Raw genomic sequence first — 21,866 nt, forward strand, 5'->3', positions numbered from 1 at the left:
CCAAACACCAAGGAAGATGGATGCATATGTTTTTATGTTTAATATACGCGTTCCTAGGGCCCAATTCACAGAACTAACTTAAGACAAAATCCTAAACTTACTACCATTTTGGTATTCACAGAAGGCACTTACTCATTTTGGTATTCACAGAAGGCAGAACTCATTTCGGTATTCACTGAAGTTAGGACTCCTAACTTTCGGACTCCTAAATGCCTTCTGTGAATACCAAAAGCCTTAAAGTTAGGATTTTTCCCAGTTTAGGAGTTGTAAAGTTAGGACTCCTAACTTTAGGACTCCTAAACTGAGAAAAATCCTAACTTTAAGAATTTCTGTATTCACAGAAGGCATTTAGGAGTCCTAAAGTTAGGAGTCCTAACTTTATGCCCTCCTAAACTGAGAAAAATCCTAATTTTAAGACTTTTGGTATTCACAGAAGTCATTTAGAGTCCTAAAGTTAGGACTCCTAACTTCTGTGAATACCGAAATGAGTTAGGGCCATATGTATCAAGCCTTTTGCGATTCGTTAAAGCCGAAATTCTGCGAATTTTGGCCTTAGCGAATCGCAAACGCCCTTTTTACCGATTTTGAAATGTAAGAAACATTAGCAAAATAAGGAATCGTAAAAAATTGCGATTCCTTATTTTGCTTAAGCATTTAAGGAATCGCAATTTTGCGATTCCTTAATTGCTATGTATGAAGCATTTTAAAATTGCGAATTCAGGTTTAGAAATCGCAAATTACCACCAACTTGTAGTTGGTGGTAATCTGCGATTTCTTGTAAATATGCACAATTGTGCATTTGTGAGGGTGGCATATGACGCACATACATGCCCATTGGGCATGTATATGCGCCATATGCACACACATGTAATTTACAGGGGTGCAGCAGGGTGTCCTTGAAAATCGCTATTTAGAATTCGCAAAACGGAACTATGATACATATGGCCCTAAGTGCCTTCTGTGACTACCGAAATGAGTAAGTACCTTCTGTGAATACCAAAATGGTAGTAAGTTTAGGATTTTGTCTTAAGTTAGTCCTGTGAATCGGGCCCCTAGTTAGGAGACTTAAGAGTTCTTCTACTACCCCTTCCTTAGAGCATGCAATGAGAGCTTTATGCTGTTCAGATTGGTCCAGGCCAATTGTTCTGTGACTATCCTTTTTCTGACTTTTGCCTTTTACACCGGAAGCTGCTGCTGAAGGTGTTTTCTAAATTCTTTTGAGAATATAGCTATTTCTGTGACTAACTTCTCAATGAGGGAGGAGACTCCGATGAGTTTTTCAGACCTGCTCTTTATGAAAAGTTCAACTAAAATGTAAATTCTATTCTAAATGCTCCTTAAAATTCTCGCTCTTTTCTGAAAAGGGCACTTTATAGGTTCTGGTAGGTTCTGCTCTATTAGAGTAGACAAGGGACTTCGGTAACTTTCCTTTATGGAACTTGCTGTAATATTTTCAGATTGTTGCTAAATATTATTTCTCTTTATATTTCTCTAAATGGATTTATCTAACTTTTAAATTTAATTCAAGAGATTACAAACCATATTACTAAACTTAAAATGATGAATACAAATTTAAAAATTCATCAAAACTCTCCATTTTGACTGAACATAACAGGTATTACAATTTGATATTGACTTCTGCTCCATTCTAAAACAGAAAAGATCCAGCCAACCTGAAAAAGAACAAGGTGCAGACTTGGAGAACATCTTTGTAAGTCAAAGGTTAAACTGATTTAAAGAAATTATACTCACACACGGGCACTACTAACCATGTGTGACACTTTGCACTACTTCAAGCCACTTCAAGTTGTAAGAATGGACTAGAGGCACTGTGTATTTTCGATATGGAAATTTGAAACACTTTTAAGGTCTTATAAAAGGCCGCTAGAGCCACCATGTGGTGCTTGGTCATACTAAAGTACCAGTGTTTGTGAATAAGTGCAGGTGCCGAGCACCAGCAAACACAAGCACAAATTAAGCACTGACAAGCTATACCTCAGTTTGATCGAGTCAGAGGCACGGCTCACTTTATACCACAAATTTTGCCTTTGTACATTGGCAGCTAATGATAATAGACCCAAGAGGGACAAGGCCTTATACAACAATGACGTCTCATTGACTGTAGATTTGGGGCGGGACGGGTAAAAAATTAGGATCTTTATGGTTATTTCTAAAAAGTTCAACACAGACCACAAAAGGTGCCTGTTCCTCTGTTTAGAGCCATCCAGGTGATAAATAGTGTTGGTTCACTTGCAATTTGCTATGAACCTGCTTACCCCTCGCTCTGCAACACAGCAAACTCTTATGTATGGGCTTCTTGGTGTGAGACAAGAAAAGCTGTGTAAAGGCCAAGGAATACATCATTTAAGACCAATAATTTTTGTTTTTAGTGTTTAGAGGACAATAGCTTGTTACTGTTGTTATACTGAGAATTAACATTTATCATAGATTAATTGTAAGTAATGTTATGACCTGGGTTTTATTGGGTATGGTTTTTAATACTATTTATATTAAATCATCTTGAGTATACGTGAGATGATACTGTTGTATTCGGGAATCTTTGCAATGGTGAGCGTTTTAAAAATGTCTTATTTTAATTGGTATTGCTTTAGCTGTAGCAATAAAGTGATTTGAGTTAGACTCCATCACCATATATTGTTGGCCCTCTTGTGTATCATTTTACCGCCTGTGGAGTGTTTTCATTACAATACCGAGAGACTATTTTCATCTGAAGTACAAATAAACATAACACTTTTTGTCACAATACATTCTCTATGTTGTACATGCCTTTTGTAAGGAGAGCAATCCTTGTTGTTCTTGTTTTCACTGCTGCAAGCATATTATTAATGCTTTGCTGGAATTGAGTTTGAACCTAATCTTACAATGGTCATCATCTGGGTTGACTTTATAGATAGGAATAGCCTGACCCCAAGATGGCTATCCCAAGATATGCAATGAAAACAACAAAAGGCACAATCCTGCTTTGGGTAGATTTCTTGGGATAAGGTCATCAAAAAGACAATCCACACACTGACATGCGCCTTTTCAATTAGAGTAGGTACATGCTCCCTGCTGACACCTTTTCTCTCTTGTGGAGCAGCTCTTCTGGTGGGAATCACATACAGCGATGCTCACAAGGATTATGTGTAAGTACATAACCCCTTGCACTTCGCAATTGACTGGATCTTTGAAACTTTCCTAACAAAATTAGAGCCAAACCCGGTGAAAGCACTGCTGTGTGTTTTTGAAGATGTTTTACTACTACACATAATGCACGTGCTCCTCTCCACGGCCTTGAATATATGGTCCTCGAATAAGCCATCATCAGACCTTGTTTCCATGGGTTGTATGTCGTTACAACACATTCTGTTGCAACGCATGCCTTAACCACGCATGTGTTACAACAGAATACTATTTCCACACATAACCTTAACCACAAACATTCCTTTACCACGCATACCTTTACAACAATTTTTGTTGTAAATTTATGCATGGTAAGAGCATAATCTTGATAAAGGTTATACCCCTCCCCTGTACCCTTATGTGACCCCCCAGCACCCCAGTCCTTCTTATAATTACCCTTGCCCTGTGCAAAATTCAGACATTAGATTTACATCCAGTTTAGACAGGTATGGTGGGCTAACCTTAACAAATGTCTAATACAGCGTGGTTCCTAACCGAATCTAACATCCTGATATCAATTTGCATTTTAATAATTTCTGGTCCTACGGCAAGGTCACTAACCGGTGTCAGCTCCTTTTACCCAGCTACGCTCTCACGTCCGAGATGCGCATGCGCGACAAGGGCCCGTTTACCCTCCTGCGCTCCGTGAACTCCATTTAACCATAACAGGAGGGCCCTTACACTCGCGCCCTTAGCGTCATAGTGCATAGTGTATGTGTGGGGTGGCTACCAGCCTGAGGAAAGCGTTGACTCCCCTCCCCCGCACCCAAGCAAGCGGATATCCTGCCCCCGAAGTTCAGGGAGAGACCAATGGCCCCTCCCCCTGGGCGACCCCTTTCGTGAATGGGGCCGCCCCCACCTAAGGACCTTAAATTGCTGCTCACCGATTATGACCTTACCGCAAGACCCACATAATAAATACGACAGTACTAATCTAAGAGGGAAAAAAGGCCTAAGGAAAAAAAAAAAAAGTTAATGCAACAGCAAAACACACCCAGAAAACATAAACATATTAACATTGCCTGTAAACGGGGAAAAAGAGCCTAGAGGAAGAAAAACATTTATTCTCCTGACATTGCAAAGCGTTACACCGTATACCTACCAGTGTCCTCACCAGAATTCTGCTACAAGGGGATGGAGGGTGGGGAGCGAGCGAGCCTCGGGAGCGCGGGCACAAAGAGGCCGCTTCCCACGCTCCCCAGGCTCTTAAACCCCCCCTAAGCCGCGATCCCGCCCCCTTGCCCCGGAAGCGCAAGACTGCTTCCGGGTCAACCGGCGGGACGCGCAGCCAACCAGCACTGGTGGAAGGGGGGGGGGCCGGGCCCTGCCATGTGTGCGTGGGGGGCCGAGTGGCCCCCCCTTTTCTTGCGTTGTAATGCATGCGTGGTTAAGGTTTGCGTGGAAACAGCCGCGTTGTAGTTGCCGTTTCCATGGTGCCATGGAGACTCCTAGTTATAAGATTACTGTTAATGAGCGCAGTCATCAAAAAAGAGTTGTAAAAAAGGAGAAAGATAAGAGGTTAATTGCTCGTTTTATCTACATATTACAGATGAAATACTCAGCCGCCCGGACCCAGAATAAAACAGAAACTAGAAGCAGTGTTGGCAGTCTGAACTCAACAACTGGAACCAGTGTCTTTAATGAATGTTATTAACATTTCCAATATGGCTTTTTTTGTGCTAACACAACACAACACAGCTTTTTTGCATGCCTGTGTTTGCATGTGTTTGTATATAAAAGAAGACCTAATGGTTTCGCGGAACAAATATTTGGTATTTAGTTGTGATGTAGCAGTACGAGCATAATAGTGGTCAACAGTGTGAAGCATAAACCTGTCCTGGAGTTTCTCCATTGAACTCAACATTATGGAAAAGTGCCTACTGGGCACACAGTCAATCAACAAATGGGCCAACAAATTCCACTGCTTTACAACACTCTTGTCTCTCTGTGTGTTCCTCTGCTGTGCGCTGCGCCATAGTGCTCTGGGACTCCTGCTCTGATGCAGCCTTCACTCTGTGATCAGCTCTCTCCCGAAGGACGCAGTTCTTCACAATGCTCATGCAGGTGACTTTGAACTTCTTGATCTTATATGCGTACACAATCGGGTTCATGCCTGAATTTGCATGAGACAATAAAATAGCGACATAGAAGACGGCTTTCGGGATGTGACTATTGGGGTTGAAAAGGAGCAGACAGTTTAGGATACAGAGTGGGAGCCAGCACAGGGCGAACAAAAGCAGCACAAGCGCCAGCGATTTGGCTGTTTTGTTCTCCTTTCTGTAATATTTTTGTGTGTCTTTATTTTTTGTGGTATTTTGGCTCAATAGTTTTCGAATGCGGTAAAATATTTCGGCATATAATATTATCATAATGATTAAAGGTGACAAGATCCAACCAAAAGAGCTAAAATATACCATGAAATCCATGCTCACTACTGATGTGAACTGACACGCCTGGTGAGTGATAGTTGTCTCGCCGGCTGGTAGCCGAGCCCTTTCGTTCCAGCCAAACATGGGCAGAAAGCCCATGAGCGAAGACACAACCCAACACACACTGATGCCTGCCCAAATCCTCCTGGTAGTTGCCACCGTCCTGTACCTGGAAGAAAAATTAGACAACCTTTAGAGAGCTAATTAAATAATATGAACAATCAACGTAAGGCTTGTTATCTTGAGTTTGTCTAACAGGACATTGTTAGTGACATATAGTGAAAAGATCGCCAGCAAAATAGGACTCACTTGTATAGAGTAGTTTTTTATTCGGATTTTCACAATGTAATGATCAAGGACCCTTCTACATATATAGACTACCCTACATACATAGGCTACCAGCACTCCCATTGACACACGTCTATTGCCCTTTGACTCAAAATCTTGATGACCCAGAACCATATAAGTCTCTTATATGCAAATACAATTTGTAACCTATGAATTTTGCATGGCTGAGGGGGTGTCAAAATAATTATAGTGGATGTAAAACTTAAATAAATAGACCATAACTTTTCCTTATATTTTCTCTGTATGCAAAAATAAACTTCCGCTAGACTTATCTCTGAGAGATAGGAATGTGGTAATGACTTTTAATGACCTTTAAAGGATTATTTACTCTTAAACAAATTATCCACCACTCTAGGGAGTATATTCACAAGAACGCATAATAACTACTGCAAGAGCAGCATCGAAGCCCAAAATAATCCAGTGACAACGTGAAATTCACAACACGGCGGTAGCATGCAATAGTTTGCCGACACTGATGCCAATGTCTGTGAAACAACCACCACGATGGAGATAAAAACACATTCCCCAACGCGACAAAACGGCGATGGACACAAGCGCGATAAGAAAACAGTGACAACCAGCGTGAGGGCAGTAATACTCACATGCAATGTGGGAAATTAGTATAATAGTATATTTCGTTACCTGTGCTGCATCGCATTTGGTGATGCAGCGAACACAACGAAATTCATTTTATTTGTTTAGATGTTTACTTACCTCTAATCAGCCATAATCTTTAGTTTACTACCCCCCATCCTGCCCCTCCCCCACCCAACACCAGCGCCCGGCAGCACTCCCACCACGGGCCGCTACGGGTCCAGGTTCATACGTTTATCAATGCAAGGTCACAACTCTTATCGACTGCCACATCTATACACGAAATATGTTATCCACGCATCCACAACAGTTCTTCATGTGTGTGTCATCCAAGTTTGTGTATGGGACATATGTCAGCATATATTTCGTCAAGTCATTTAGCTCTAGCTCAGCTCAATGTCTTCTTCGACCCTTAAGCCCAAAACAAGCGGAGCTTTAATTTGATGGCTCCCTGCCATCCACGCCCTATGATCAAGTGCCAAGATTTAAAACCAAAGTTTAAATGTTTGGAGTTAAAAAGGAGAGATGGAGGTCGCCATTTAGTGGGTGAATTGCATCAATGCGAAATCAGAAAACCTGTGACAATCCTGACTTCCCTGCTAGACCAAATTGTGTGATCTTAAGCATGCATTTTATTTTATAGATTCCCCCCCTTTTATTCACTATCACATTTGCAAGTGTCTTCGATACATGAGTTCGGGGTGTTCATTGTACAAAAATAATTGATATATCAAGGTGAAATGCTTTTGCATGTTAAGAAAGAAATGGTTTTAATTTTAAAGACACTATCATATTTTCTCCTGATGCCCCATAGATTAGGATATATTGGAGTCATTATTAGGCTCTATTAGATCAGGTTCTCTCCAGGATCACCTTTCTTCTGAACAGATGTTTAAGATCATCAATGTGCTCTCCCCCTATGTAATACATATTTTTAATGCATTTCCGGAGGATGGTAGAGTTCCCTTAGGCAGCAAACACACTGCGGTCATCCCTTTACTTAAAAACCCTACTCTAGATCTCAAAGTCTGGGCACATTTCCCCCCATTTTGCTTCTACAGATCTGTGCAAACATAGTAGAAAAACAGGTGAATAGTCAGCTCTCTAAGTTCTTGGAAAGTTCTGGACTGCTGCACACTTCCCAACTGGGCTTCCATACAGGCTTTAGCACAGAGACTGCTCTTTTAGATGCAGTGGAGCATCTTAGAAAACAATTGGATCTATGGGGGCATGATGGCGGTTCGTATTCTTCTAGATCTCAGCGCAGCGTTTGACAGTTTTCATGTAGTTCTGTGTCAGAAGCTGAGAGACATTGGCCTCCAAAATTCAGCTCTTTCCTGGCCAGCCGCGGCCCGTGGAGGGAGTTGCGGTGGGGCAGGCAGGCGGGGCGGGGGAGGGGCAGTGTGGGGGTGATAAACAGCTGAATCTGGATGATTGCAGGTAAGTAAACAATTAAATTAATAAAACGAATTTCGTAGCACGCCCTGCATCGCATTTTGCGATGCAGGGCATGGAACGAAGTTCGTTTTATTAATTTAATTGTTTACTTACCTGCGATCATCCAGATTCAGTTGTTTATCACCCCCCACTCTGCCCTCCCCCACCCTGCCTGCCTGCCCTACCGCAACTCCCTCCACAGGCCACTGCTGTTCCTGGCTCTTCTTTTTTTATACAGGATTGCACTTTCCATGTCTCTTGCAAGCCGTATGAGTCTTCCATTTTCCATCTGCCTTGCGGGGTTCCGCAAGGCTCTTCATTGAGCCAAACATTGTTCAATATCTATGTCAGGCACCTGGCTGATCTTTATGTATTCTTCTGGGTCTTACCTTGTGCTGTTCTTTGTTGTTGGAGTTCTGAAAATTGCTGAAAACCTGATTGTTTTAAGTTTTGTCCGTCTTTATGGATAGCTCTGTGAAACTATGCACTTTAGAAATACATTGATTGATTGATTGATTGTTTGTGGTATGATTTAGATGCAACTATTTTCAGGGCTCGGCTCGGGCACAGACTCTTAGAACCCACACAGACCCTTGACTCAGCTCTCCCCATTAATTAGCAGGCTCACCCACCTCTATGTCAACATTATCACTGTTCCCAATTGCAACATTATCAAAAATATCTTGCTATTGTGAAAGGAGAGAAAATATGTGTTCTCAGATGGATCACTTAAAACGTATTCAATAATATAGCGAACCTTTCTCTGTTAGTTAGAAGGGGAGAGAGGGAATTTGCAATTTCTTTAGTTTCATCGGTACACAGTCAAAATATCGAGTATTAAATATCGACCTACCATAATATTGTGTATGAAATTTTGAAGGAGCAGAATATCGATGACAAGAATATCGTTGGACAGAATATCGACCCTAAGGTAAGTAATATCGAAATTCTTTATTTCGATGTAAGTAATATCGAAGTTAGTAATATCGATAGCATATATATCGATGTCACTAATTTCGATGACACTAATATCGATATTTGTATTATTTTATAGTTTTTTATTATGTATGTGTTATATGTTTAACTTAAGTATTTAAAATAATTAATATTATATGTGTATTAATTTTATATAATAATACATTTATTTATAAGAAAATGATATGTTTTAGTACCGGAGCGGGTTGTGGGTTTATAGGGGAATAGGGTGGGAAGTAATTTAATTATGGTAAATTGATTATTAATTAGTAGGATTTATTAATAAATTATAATAATTGGTAATTATTTTTAATTAATTGGAAATTAATTTAATTAATTGATTAATTGATATATATGTTCTGTAGCGGGTTGTGGGTTTATAGGGGAATAGGGTGGGAAGTAATTTAATTATGGTAAAATGATTATTAATTAGTAGGATTTATTATTAAATTATAATTAGTTGGTAATTATTTTTAATTAATTGGTATTTCATTTTAATTAATTGATTAATTGATATATATGTTCTGTAGCGGGTTGTGGGTTTATAGGGGAATAGGGTGGGAAGTAATTTAATTATGTTTAATTAAATATTAATTAGTAGGAATTATAACATAATTTTAATTAATTGGTAATTAATTTTAATTATTAGTTAATTAATTTGAATTAATTGGTAATTAATTTTAATTAATTAAAAAATGGATAAATGTGTTCTGTTGCGGGTAGTGGGTTTTATAGGGGAATATGGTGGGAAGTAATTTAAATTTCATTAAGTAATAATGTATTAGAAATAATTGTATTGTTAGTAATATAATTGTTCATTAATTATTAATTGGTAATTAAATATTATAAAATAGTATTTTTTTATATTTATTATTTGTTAAATCTATTTAGCTAATTATGTTTTTTATAATTATGTATAGGTATTGTGTATGGTTTATATATATTTAATTGTTTATATTTTTATTATTAAAAAAAAAAGCTTTTATTTATAAGTATGTTATTTTAACCCCTATGCTATCCAACACTTTCCCTACTGTTGCACTCTCTGGAGTGGGAATAGTAATTTTTACCCCTACAATAACCAACGCTTTCCCTACTGTTGCACTCCCTGGAGTGGGAATAGTAATTTTTACCCCTACGCTATCCAACGATTTCCCTACTGTTGCACTCTCTGGAGTTGGAATAGTAATTTTTACTCCGACGCTATCCAACGCTTTCTCTACTGTTGCACTCTCTGGAGTGGGAATAGTAACTTTACTCCTACGCTATCCAACGCTTTCCCTACTGTTGCACTCTCTGGAGTGGGAATAGTAATTTTTACCCCTACGCTATCCAACGCTTTCCCTACTGTTGCACTCTCTGGAGTGGGAATAGTAATTTTTACTGCTAGGCTATCCAACGCTTTCCCTACTGTTGCACTCTGTGGAGTGGGAATAGTAAATTTTACTTCTACGCTATCCAACGCTTTCCCTACTGTTGCACTGTCTGGAGTGGGAATAGTAATTTATACTCCTACGCTATCCAACGCTTTCCCTACTGTTGCACTCTCTGGAGTGGGAATAGTAATTTTTACCCCTTAATTCATAAATGGATAAATGTGTTCTGTTGCGGTAGTGGCTTTATAGGGGAATATGGTGGGAAGTAATTTAAATATCATTAAGTAATAATGTATTAAAAATAATTGTATTGGTAATAATATAATTGTTAATTAATTATTAATTGGTAATTAAATATTATAAAATAGTATTATTTTATATTTATTATTTGTTAAATCTATTTAGCTAATCATGTTCTTTATAATTATGTATAGGTATTGTATATGGTTTATATTTATTTAATTGTTTATATTTTTATTATTAAAAAAAAGCTTTTATTTATAAGTATGTTATTTTAACCCCTACGCTATCCAACACTTTCCCTATTGTTGCACTCTCTGGAGTGGGAATAGTAATTTTTACCCCTACAATATCCAACGCTTTCCCTACTGTTGCACTCTCTGGAGTGGGAATAGTAATTTTTACCCCTACGCTATCCAACGATTTCCCTACTGTTGCACTCCCTGGAGTGGGAATAGTAATTTTTACTCCAACGCTATCCAACGCTTTCTCTACTGTTGCACTCTCTGGAATGGGAATAGTAACTTTACTCCTACGCTATCCAACGCTTTCCCTACTGTTGCACTCTCTGGAGTGGGAATAGTAATTTTTACCCCTACGCTATCCAACGCTTTCCCTACTGTTGCACTCTCTGGAGAGGGAATAGTAATTTTTACTGCTACGCTATCCAACTCTTTCCCTACTGTTGCACTCTGTGGAGTGGGAATAGTAATTTTTACTCCTACGCTATCCAACGCTTTCCCTACTGTTACACTGTCTGGAGTGGGAATAGTAATTTATACTCCTACGCTATCCAACGCTTTCCCTACTGTTGCACTCTCTGGAGTGGGAATAGTAATTTTTACCCCTACGCTATCCAAAGCTTTCCCTACTGTTGCACTCTCTGGAGTGTGAATAGTAATTTTTACTCTTACGCTATCCAATGCTTTCCCTACTGTTGCACTCTCTGAAGTGGGAATAGTAATTTTTACTCCTACGCTATCCGAACGCTTTCCCTACTGTTGCACTCTCTGGAGTGGGAATAGTAATTTTTACCCCTATGCTAGCCAACGCTTTCCCTACTGTTTCACTCTCTGGAGTGGGAATAGTAATTTTTACTGCTACGCTATCCAACGCTTTCCCTACTGTTGCACTCTGTGGAGTGGGAATAGTAATTTTTACTCCTACGCTATCCAACGCTTTCCCTACTGTTGCACTCTCTGGAGTGGGAATAGTAATTTTTACCCCTACGCTATCCAATACTTTCCCTACTGTTGCCATCTCTGGAGTGGGAATAGTAATTTTTACCCCTACGCTATCCAACGCTTTCCCTACTGTTGCACTCTCTGGAGTGGGAATAGTAATTTATACCCCTACGCTATCCAACGCTTTCCCTACTGTTGCACTCTCTGGAGTGGGAATAGTAATTTTTACCCCTACGCTATCCAACACTTTCCCTACTGTTGCACTCTCTGGAGAGGGAATAGTCATTTTTACCTATACGCTATCCAACGCTTTCCCTACTGTTGCACTCTCTGGAGTGGGAATAGTAATTTATACCCCTACGCTATCCAACGCTTTCTCTACTGTTGCACTCTCTGGAGTGGGAATAGTCATTTTTACCCCTATGCTATCCAACGCTTTCCCTACTGTTGCACTCTCTGGAGTGGGAATAGTAATTTTTACCCCTACGCTATCCAACGCTTTCCCTACTGTTGCACTCTCTGGACTGGGAATAGTAATTTTTACCCTCACGCTATCCAACGTTTTATATAATTAATTTAAAAAATATTACAAGTATATTTAATTTTTTATATTTTTTAATTTTTATTAATGTTATTGTTTTATGTTTGTAAATGTATTTGTAATTTAGAATATAATTGATTAATTAATACATTAGTAAAATGATTATAACAGCTTATTTTTCAGTACATATATATTATATATTTACTGTATATATTTAAATAATGTCTTATTATTATATATGTATTATTTATTAATTTTAAACATTATTAGATACTTTTAACTATGTAGATTGTATTTATTAGTATTATTTACTTTATTTTACATTTATATTTTATAAGAAAAAAAACGATATTTTTAACATCGATATTTTTAACATCTATATTATTTTTTTGACATTTTTGTACTCTCCATGTTGTAGATAGGATGTCGATATTCTTGCCCTCGATATTTTTGACTCGATATTCCTGTAGGTCGATATTTTGTAGGTCGACATTTTGTCAGTGATCCAGTTTCATCTGTATTGAAACTCATAATTATATTGCAAAGAATGCTGCTTGTTGTAGCAATGCCCAAATGAAAACAGACTGTCATCCTTGAACCTTTTTTTACAGATGTAGTATTGAGCTTGTACATAGATATGCAATATAACAAACCAATCTTAACTTCATGAGGCATGTTGTCGAGTATCCATATAATACTAATCAATCCCCCATATTAGTCCTGAGACATCTTTGAAACTTTGTTGGGATAAACAACAATTAAATGCATGTTTCATGTAACTACTAAGCATGAATCCGGTATTGGTCTGGACTCAACTGGTCTTACCTGGTCGGAATCTTTATCCTCAGATACCTGTCAATCGCTATGGCTAGCAGAGACAGGATGGACACATGTGTGAATATGATCAGAAGACAGCACATGAAAAGGCAGCCGTAGAAGTGAATTTCAACCCCCAAGCTCACTACGATGGCTAAAGGTGCAACTAAGAATCCCACAGCAATGTCTGCCACCGCCAACGACACAATGAAGTAAAATGTTGGGGTCTGAAGATCCGGATTTATCTTCACTGCCCAGATGACGAGTATATTTCCGATCACAGCAATCACAGAAATTACAGCTTCCATTACAATGTAAAAGAGATCCATTTTGTCGAGCTGGGTCGCCATCTTAAGATAGTGGCTATGGTGGTTGGTCCACAATCAATAAACAATTTGCAGCTTCAGGGTCCAAACGGTTTAATTCAAGAGTTTGGCTCAGAGTTTGACCCTGGAGGAAAGAAAAGGGACAGGTTTTAACATTCATAAATTGATTTTAAACCTCCTAGGCATCTCAAGTCTGCTGCCAATAAGTTTGCGATGAGTAAGTACCCAGAGTGACTGTGTAAGTGGTTCAATGAGGAAACAGTTGGGTGAATGAGTAGTGTAGTGAAAGAATAGCTTGTTGTCTAAAATGTTGAATGAATGTTTCTGTGACTGAGCCAAAGAGTGAGTGAGAGTTTGAATGATAATCTACTGAGAATTAATGTGTTGAAAGGCAACTGGGCAAATAAAGACAATTATGAATAAGTAGTCATGGGCAAGTGAGTGAATTGCTAAGTAAATGCCAGAATGAGTATGTATATAAGCCCGTAGATAACTATGCAGTTCAAGCGCTACAAGCATAGTGCAGTGAACAGAAGAGTAGCTATGTAAAATCTATCCTGTAGCATTCAATTGTTATGTGCCCTATAAATAGAAAGTGTAGAATCATGAATGCCTCACTGGAAAAATGGGGTGTTTTCCACCATGATGGTTTGGAGTATAAAACAGACAAAGAGAGCGGAGCATATCACTCTGACAGCGAGTTGAAAATGACAAGTGAAACTCCTTTTTAGGTCGAGCCTTTGCAGCACGCATGCGCTGTCTCTCAACATGCAGTATCTCCTCTGTGGGATTAGACCACGCCCCTTCATGCCCACCTGTTTTTATTTGTTCCTTCGTGTGCCCTTAAAAAATCCTTGCTTTCCTGTGGTTAATCTTCAATATTTTTCCCTCCTCTTTGAGTCTGGCTTCTGCCTAAGGCTACTGGGCTTATTACTTGTTGCCCTTCACATTTGGGTTATATATGTTTAGACACACTAATTTTTGTGTAGTTGTACTTTGTGTCCAAACCGCACCCTCCCCGCTGCACAGCTAGCTGCAGCACTTTCATCGCAGTGGATCGGATCCACAAAAGTGATGTGCATGTGTGATATCAGCATACAGTGAGCAGACGTCCCGGTTTTCCCCGGACGGTCAATGTTTTTGGTGAAGTGTCCCAGTGTCCCGACACTTTACTCAAGTGAGTCAAATGTCCTCGTTTTAGAACAGTGTCTGGGTTAAACACAGAAATGTCCCGGTTTTTCACTATCCGGTTGCGCGCATGCTCTGTTTGCACTGCATGTGATCTCCCTGAGGTGAGCGCTGTAGCAGGAAGGGAAATCCTTTGAAGAGAGACATTTTCTCTCTGGATTCCCTTTCTCTTTGTCCACGCAGCGCCACCTACCTCATCGTGCAGCTGGTTAGAACCACCTGTGACCTGCATGACCCTGATTTTACGGCCTGCAGCAAGATTCCAGTGTGACCCTGCTCTGCCTTAAAGCGAGCGAGGGCCGGACAGTCTCGGACTACAACAGAATCCAGCAGCAGCTATGTGACGTTTCCCCAGCCCTACCAGCACCGTCGGGACCCTGCCTCCGCATCAGAGCTGCCTCATCTAGGATCCTCTGAAGCCACACAAGACTTGCCCCCCCAGCCTGCAAGCCCGCAACTTAAGTAATTTAACCCTGAGAGTTTTATATCTCATATGTTCTAAACTATTTACTATGCTAATGTGTGTATAAGTTACCACGTAAACTTGAGCCCCATTATTTAAATAGTAGTTCAATAAACAACATTGTTTTTAACTTTGCATTTAACCCCTTAAGTGCTGCCTCGGTGCATTGGCCGACGGCAGCACTACCTCCCCAGTGCTGCGCACGACCATTGGACGTCCATTCAGCACTAGTTCCAATGGAAAGCGCAGCACTGGGAGGAATGTTTAATAGCAGCTATGAGGTTAATTCTAGCAGGCATGAAATACCAACGCGGCAATACTCCATATACTGGCACATGCAATGCAGGCCATTTCGGATATCCGTTTGGCATTTCTGATTTGGATACACTACATATATTTTTGTACACTATATTAGTAAACCCTCGAGCCAGAGGCAAAGCAAACAGCAAAAAATAACGGAAAATAACTTTTTTATATAGCACTTTTGTGATTTCTAGGCGCGGCAACAAATAGTTTTGGTACTGTGTAATGTCGCACAGTTTTGCCGACACAGGAATCATCTAAACAGACATGTTTAATGTACGTTGAGAAAAACAAACAAAATGTTTCTCGTACTGTTTGACTACGATCATATATGGTGCCTCGTGCAAACCAGAGGTTTGCAGTCAGAGAGTGGCGCCTGAGTAGGTCGAAAATTAACCAATGTTTCAGTAGTGTTTTTCCTAACGAGGTCGATACGGTTGATTTGAAATTACCATATTTTTACACTATAAATTTATTGTATCTCTTCCTTTATCTTTGAGTTTATCACACATTTTATAACCTATGACTGTTTGGAAAGGGTTCTCAGTGGATATTATGCTCATGTTTCAACTTGTCTCTTTTAGTGACTGGTGCAACTTACTTAGACCTAACAAACTTGGATGGCTTTTTTCGTACCCTTGACAATTGATATATGTGAGAAGAAAGGATGTACTTGCTGAAATACAAATTGTATTATAAGGTATTTATAAAATAGAATTGCTTGCGTTATAGAGTCACCAGTTCTTTGAACTCATTTTGACTATTTTTTTTATCACATGGGTGTGTGGTTTGTTTCTTTGGTTTATTATGATTTCTCCGTTCATCTCTCATTGTTTAATTGCAACACTCGGTGGATTTCAATTTTTGTTTTACAATCTTTAGATATTCTGTGGGACTCTTATCACTGGCTCTTCTGCCTAAACGACTTTTTCTTATATTTTTGTCTTTTGGGCACTTTTGATTATTTGACGTGTATAACAACACTGTAGAATACAGTAATGCTGCTTGATTGTCAGATGTTATATTTAAACGTGTGCATCAATCTATAAGTCTAAGTTAATATATTAGACACTTCTTGTGCTTTTCATGTTTTTCTGCTTTTATTTGGAGCTTGTGTTTGTCTCAATCTGAGCTTCAGTCCATTCTTGGTATTCTGTTTGTAGTAGTTGATATCTTTGTTTCTTGTTGGAGGTTTTGCCTATCTCTGATTGTTAGTTGGGTTTTGCCTATCTCTGATTGTTAGTATGGGTTCTCTCAGGTATTTTATTTGTGCATGTGCTGTTCGCATTTGACCATTGTTTAGCAGCAGACGTCTGGCACCCACCCTTTAGGAGACACTATATATTTTACTGCATTCAAATAATGCCGGTAATACGGCCAAGGCGTCAGGCACGCAATTACACTGCATCATATGAGGCGCATCCAACGTGTGACATCGTTGTACAATTCTGTCACATAATTATACATTCAAAAGCAAGTTTCTTGAAACCTCAAAACGAAAACGCCCTAAGTCTGTAACCTATCTATATAATTGGTATGGTGGATTACTAATTTTTGGGTCAAGCATACAGCCAACCTTTAACTTTCTGCTGTTGAATTGTGTACTATACCAATTCTTAGAGTGGGCTGCGCAGTTGAAGGCTGCACCTTTCTAAATAATTCTCATTTGTGTGCTTTTTTAAAGCTTTTCATTTTACCACTCCAAGATGAGCGTCTGCCATTTTGGAACGGTACATTAAAAATACCAAACAATGGCATAGCCAATAGGGCTCGCCTTTGGGACCATATAAGTATTTAGCCAGAGCTATTGGCTTTGCCGATGTCTTTAAGCTGTGTTGTAGCGCATTTTGGCTTCTGTGAAGCATGTTGAAAAGATATAATAAAAAGGTGCTATAAGCATTTTTGTTACCTTATATATAACCAAGAAGACATTATGTAGAACTGAACAACCATATTAAAAAAAGAATTAATAATATATGCTTGTTTGTCGAGGGAAAAATCGACAAATGTCTAGTCAAACCTGTTAATACACTGCTCAGCCATTGTCCGTTTTTCTTTTTGAATTTAGGATGGCAAATGTCAACTAGGTGCATTTCAGAATGCAGTGTCATCCCTTTATTTCATACACAACCATAGAACTGGAAATAAAGTCTACATCAGGCCTTGAAATAAAATCTTAAGGGACTGGCAATAAATTTCAAAACCAATCTTTCTCCAGACCTCATTCGCATATTCTCTCATGGACAGCTTCCTTTTTGTGTATGAGTTTAGAACAGTTCGTCACTGAAGAGAAAGCCAACCACTGATAACATGATTTTGCAAGCTGTAGAGAAGGTAGACAATTTGCCTCCCCCTTCATCTTTAATTCTCTGGACTCTCAGCATGTGCAGTTTGATGCATTTATATTCTTCTATCCTCACTAAGTCTGTCACTCCTCCCGACACAGGCTCTGTGAGGAGGACAACTTATTATACAAAAGGCCCGGTGATGACCTTGGCAAACTCCTGCATAAATTTAAAGTTTTTTTAATGGGTTCTTTATAATAATGTGGAATTTTTTAAGGGTTTGAATGTCTATAGCCAGTTTCCCACACAGAATGTAAAAACAATGTAGCTAGAAAAATCAGAGTTCCTATTTTGGTCACTCTCTGAGGCAGACTGAATTTAGTGAGAATGATTTCCTGCGTAGCCAGAACTAGAATATTGATGTGTCTGACATACAATTTTTTTCTGAAGGAAACAGATTTTGCGATCTAAAAACTTCCCTATTTTAAAGGTCCTTTTGCTGAGTAGCTTGAGTCAAGTTGTATTTTTATTTGCCTAACAAAAAAATGAATGTGTCCTCATGTAATGCAACTGCTCATTGGAAATGCTGTTCTGCACCTCTTTCGTGTGAGTGCTGTGCTTGGAGTGGTGCATTGGCAGGAAAGGCAGACTGGCACACAGGCAAATAGAGTGGTTTGTGAGGTCTGTGCCTGTACGGTGGTCACATCAATCACTGTCAGGGTCTTTCTTGGGACAACTTGGTGCATTCTGGGTGTTGTAATCATGGTTTGCTTCAATTGAACTCCTCAGATGAGCAAACCTGATTGCAAGGAATTATCTGAAAAGCCCACGACTGTGTCAATGTGTTCTCGGTGCCATTATTTGGCATGTCTGGTTACATGTCTCTGTGCCATCTTATGGACTTTGGAGCTCTAGGCAAGACATATTTGGGGCCTCCTGTTCAGGAAATCCTTCCACCCAACTTCAGCAATTTCAGTCCTTCATGATGCCAAACAATATTGAATCATGTTAAGCTTTTTCAAAATTCGGTTACTCAAAACGCCCAAAAGCTCAAGCAGCATGGCGTTCCTCAGCCAAAAAGAAAGCTTCGACATGCCCTTTCCTTTTTACTTGGATTTTCAATATTTTTATCATGTAACAACAGTATATAGGGTGGAAATCAATAGTCTGATTTGACTGCTTCTTCTTAAAACGTCCAATTAATCGCTGATACCTCAACAAATTAACAAATGGAACAATAGTAACATCCCAAAATGCTTTTTCCAATCATAAATTGAGCATCTAAGTTGGCAACACTTTACTGCACTGTGGTATTTGATACCAGAATCTCCAATAGGCAAGGATGATCACCCAACTGGCAAAATGGTAAAAATTACTTCGTGGACATTTTTCATCTGATTTATCTTCAGAGTTCAAGACATTGCTGCAAGTATTTTTTAACAATGCTGATGAATGCTCCCTTCTGAAACGTTTGTAACTTATGGGCACTATTTTGTCCTTGGAGCTTCATTATGGATATTTTGAAAAGAAGAATATGTTTGCTATGTGCGTAAACGTAACTTTTTGTATATGAAACTTGGTTACAGTTTTTTGTCATGGATGAAAGGGAGGAGGAAGAGGAAGGATCCTTGAACCTCCCTGAGGTGTGAGTCAGAAGGTAATTAAACTAAAAAAAACACACATGGAAGAGTTTTCCTTGGATAGCAGATAATTTGTACTCATATTAATTGCCCAGCGCGGGCTGGGCACTAAATACAATTATCTTTATTTTCACAGTCTCCGCATTGCCCTTTTCACAAAATGATGAAAGTGGCATCAACAATGAGAATTTAAGTCCTGTTTAATAAACAGTGATGCATGCAAGGTTGCTATCGCCCACAAGTAAGCGACTGGCTCCTTACTATCCCAAAAGATATTTGGGTTCTCTTAAGGCTGCCTCTTAATTGGGTGTGCCCCTGACCCCTTTGAAATTCCAAAACACTTCCACATCTGGCATATAAAGGAAGTAAAGCACAGGAGGAAAGTAAATTCTTCAAATTTGAAAAGTTTTGATTAATTTGAGAACTCAGGGAAAGAAAATGCTCTCCTTTTCAGCAGCTTCTGCTCAACGTTTTACATTATGCATTTCTGTAAGATTTCACTTTAGCCTTTTCTTTTAAAAGAACTTTTCTGGGTTTCCCAAAACGTATAGTGGGCTTAACAAACTGCCAACTGCTTACGGTTGATTAACTTTGTCACTTTCATTTTCTTGCTTCTTACTTCATGACTTGTCTTCCTCTTCTTGTTCTCTGACTCCAAAGCATAGCCTCTTTACTATCCCTTTAATTGGCTATTTTGCATAGTTCTGATACTCACTTGTAGCACAAAATAAGATTGAAAAATAGCACCAATTGTAGAGCCTCGAACACATAAATCATTGCCTAAAAGGCCGTTAATAAGCTGCAATGTTATGTTTACAGTGAGGGCTTTGTCTGTATTTTGTACATAATTGTATGGTTCCCTAGAGAAGGCCAAAGTTAGAACAGATGGACAGCAGCTATAAACATTAGCAAATAAGAGGAAGGGAGGGTGCATGTGATGGAGCAGATTTCATCTGCAGTCAGGCATTGTTTTATTTTTTGTACTTCAGACAGGCTGCATTTAAATTGCCACGCACCTTTTGGTGCAAGTTAAAAACATGGCACATGAAAAACATGAAAGTGAGGCCTATTCACTCTCAAATGCTTTTGCTGAATTAACATATGTTTTTGCAATAGAAAAGTGGCCTTTTTAGCTTTGAAGATTAATAGAATATGTTTCTCTCTTCCCAGATCATCCCTTGTATTCTAAATACACTATTCCTGTCTTAAAAGACTTTACCTTTTTGCATATTTTGATAAATATTTTCAGTTAATAACACCTCTTTTTCTTTGTTGCACATTGCACATTTATTTTGCATGTTGTCATAAATAGAAAAGCTGCTTTACACTAGTAGCTTGGCTAGGTAAACATTTATAAGGGGTATTAGTATAGAGTTGGGAAACATAATGGGCTGATTTACATGAAATTAATATTATCTTTGTGTTTGTTTTATTTTGGGCCTACCATTAAATGGCTGCCCGTGAAACCAGCAAGGCTATGGTTTGCTTTGAAAGAGAAGAGAGCATGTGCAGACTGTGGCAGCTTGACTCAAACTGCGGAAGGAGTCAAGGACAGCTTGAACTGTACATTCTTGTGATTGTGCCAATGTACCAGCTAACTAAAGTACCCATCCTACTGCGCTGTGAAAGGAAGAAAGAATTAGAATGAAACATTTTTCCTAGTAAATGTTGCAAATGTTTATAAATGTATTATTCATGTATGCTTCTTTTGTTAAAACTGGTAAAGTCATGACTGACCAACCACGTACAAGTCATATCTTGGCACTGCAGGCCACATTCCTTTGAGGTCTGGTGAAGGGCGGGCTGCCTCACTCTCTGCTTTCTCTTTAGACACAGACAGATGCAGAAGAACAGCAACAGATAGAAAGGCTTTTTAGATTTAGATGCTAAACTTTAGGTTATGCTTTGACTAATTAATTAGGTCTGAAAAGATTTATTTGACTTATGCATTTATTTCTCTTAATGGGAGATTTTTGCAAACTATTTGATTTTTGATTAACCTTGCAAGACTATTTTTCTTAGAAACTATTTAAGAGTTTTGACTGAAATTTTGTGCCACATTTTCTTTCCATATGTAATGCTTATATGCAGACTGTAATGTGTTCTGTATTAATGCTATTTTTCCTGTTTTCCAAATTCTGTAACCTGATTGATATTTTACTAATGAATAAAGAGTCAGAGAAAAATTAACTTTTGACTAGAAAATAAAACCCTTTAAATACTCAACAACTCTCTTTATTGGCTTAAAATAATAATTGAATTTTTGACTGTTCATCTTTATTTAAAGTCTCCTGAAGGTAATACATGGTGTGGAGGGCCCAACACCTTTTGAGCGGTAAATTAGAGGTAGCATGAAGGTTTTGCATTGAGAAACTACCAGAAGAAATTACCGCTCCATCAGTTTTTGGTAAGCAGAGGATGGTCATTATTGATTAGTTTGGTGATTAATGATTATTGATTTCACCATCAACTACTAAACTAATGGATCATTGATCTTAAGAGGGAAGTAAAATAATTGCCCAAGTTAGATAAATGTCC

General features: G+C 38.8%; 1 protein-coding gene across 1 annotated transcript in view; it reads right to left on the minus strand.

Moving 5' to 3' along the window:
- Window positions 1-4,697: 4,697 nt before the first annotated feature.
- The window catches only part of LOC147712677 (adenosine receptor A3-like), a 41,915-nt gene continuing 24,746 nt past the window's right edge, over window positions 4,698-21,866 (minus strand). The window contains exons 2-3 of the mRNA XM_086920367.1: window positions 13,133-13,573; window positions 4,698-5,781 (exon numbers count right to left, since the gene is read on the minus strand). Coding sequence (XP_086776493.1) covers window positions 5,076-5,781; window positions 13,133-13,473 — 1,047 coding nt within the window. The 5' untranslated portion in view covers window positions 13,474-13,573 and the 3' untranslated portion in view covers window positions 4,698-5,075. The remainder of the gene's footprint in view (window positions 5,782-13,132; window positions 13,574-21,866) is intronic.

This window comes from Lissotriton vulgaris, chromosome 5, assembly GCF_964263255.1.
Source record: "Lissotriton vulgaris chromosome 5, aLisVul1.2, whole genome shotgun sequence".
Taxonomy (NCBI): Eukaryota; Metazoa; Chordata; class Amphibia; order Caudata; family Salamandridae; genus Lissotriton; species Lissotriton vulgaris.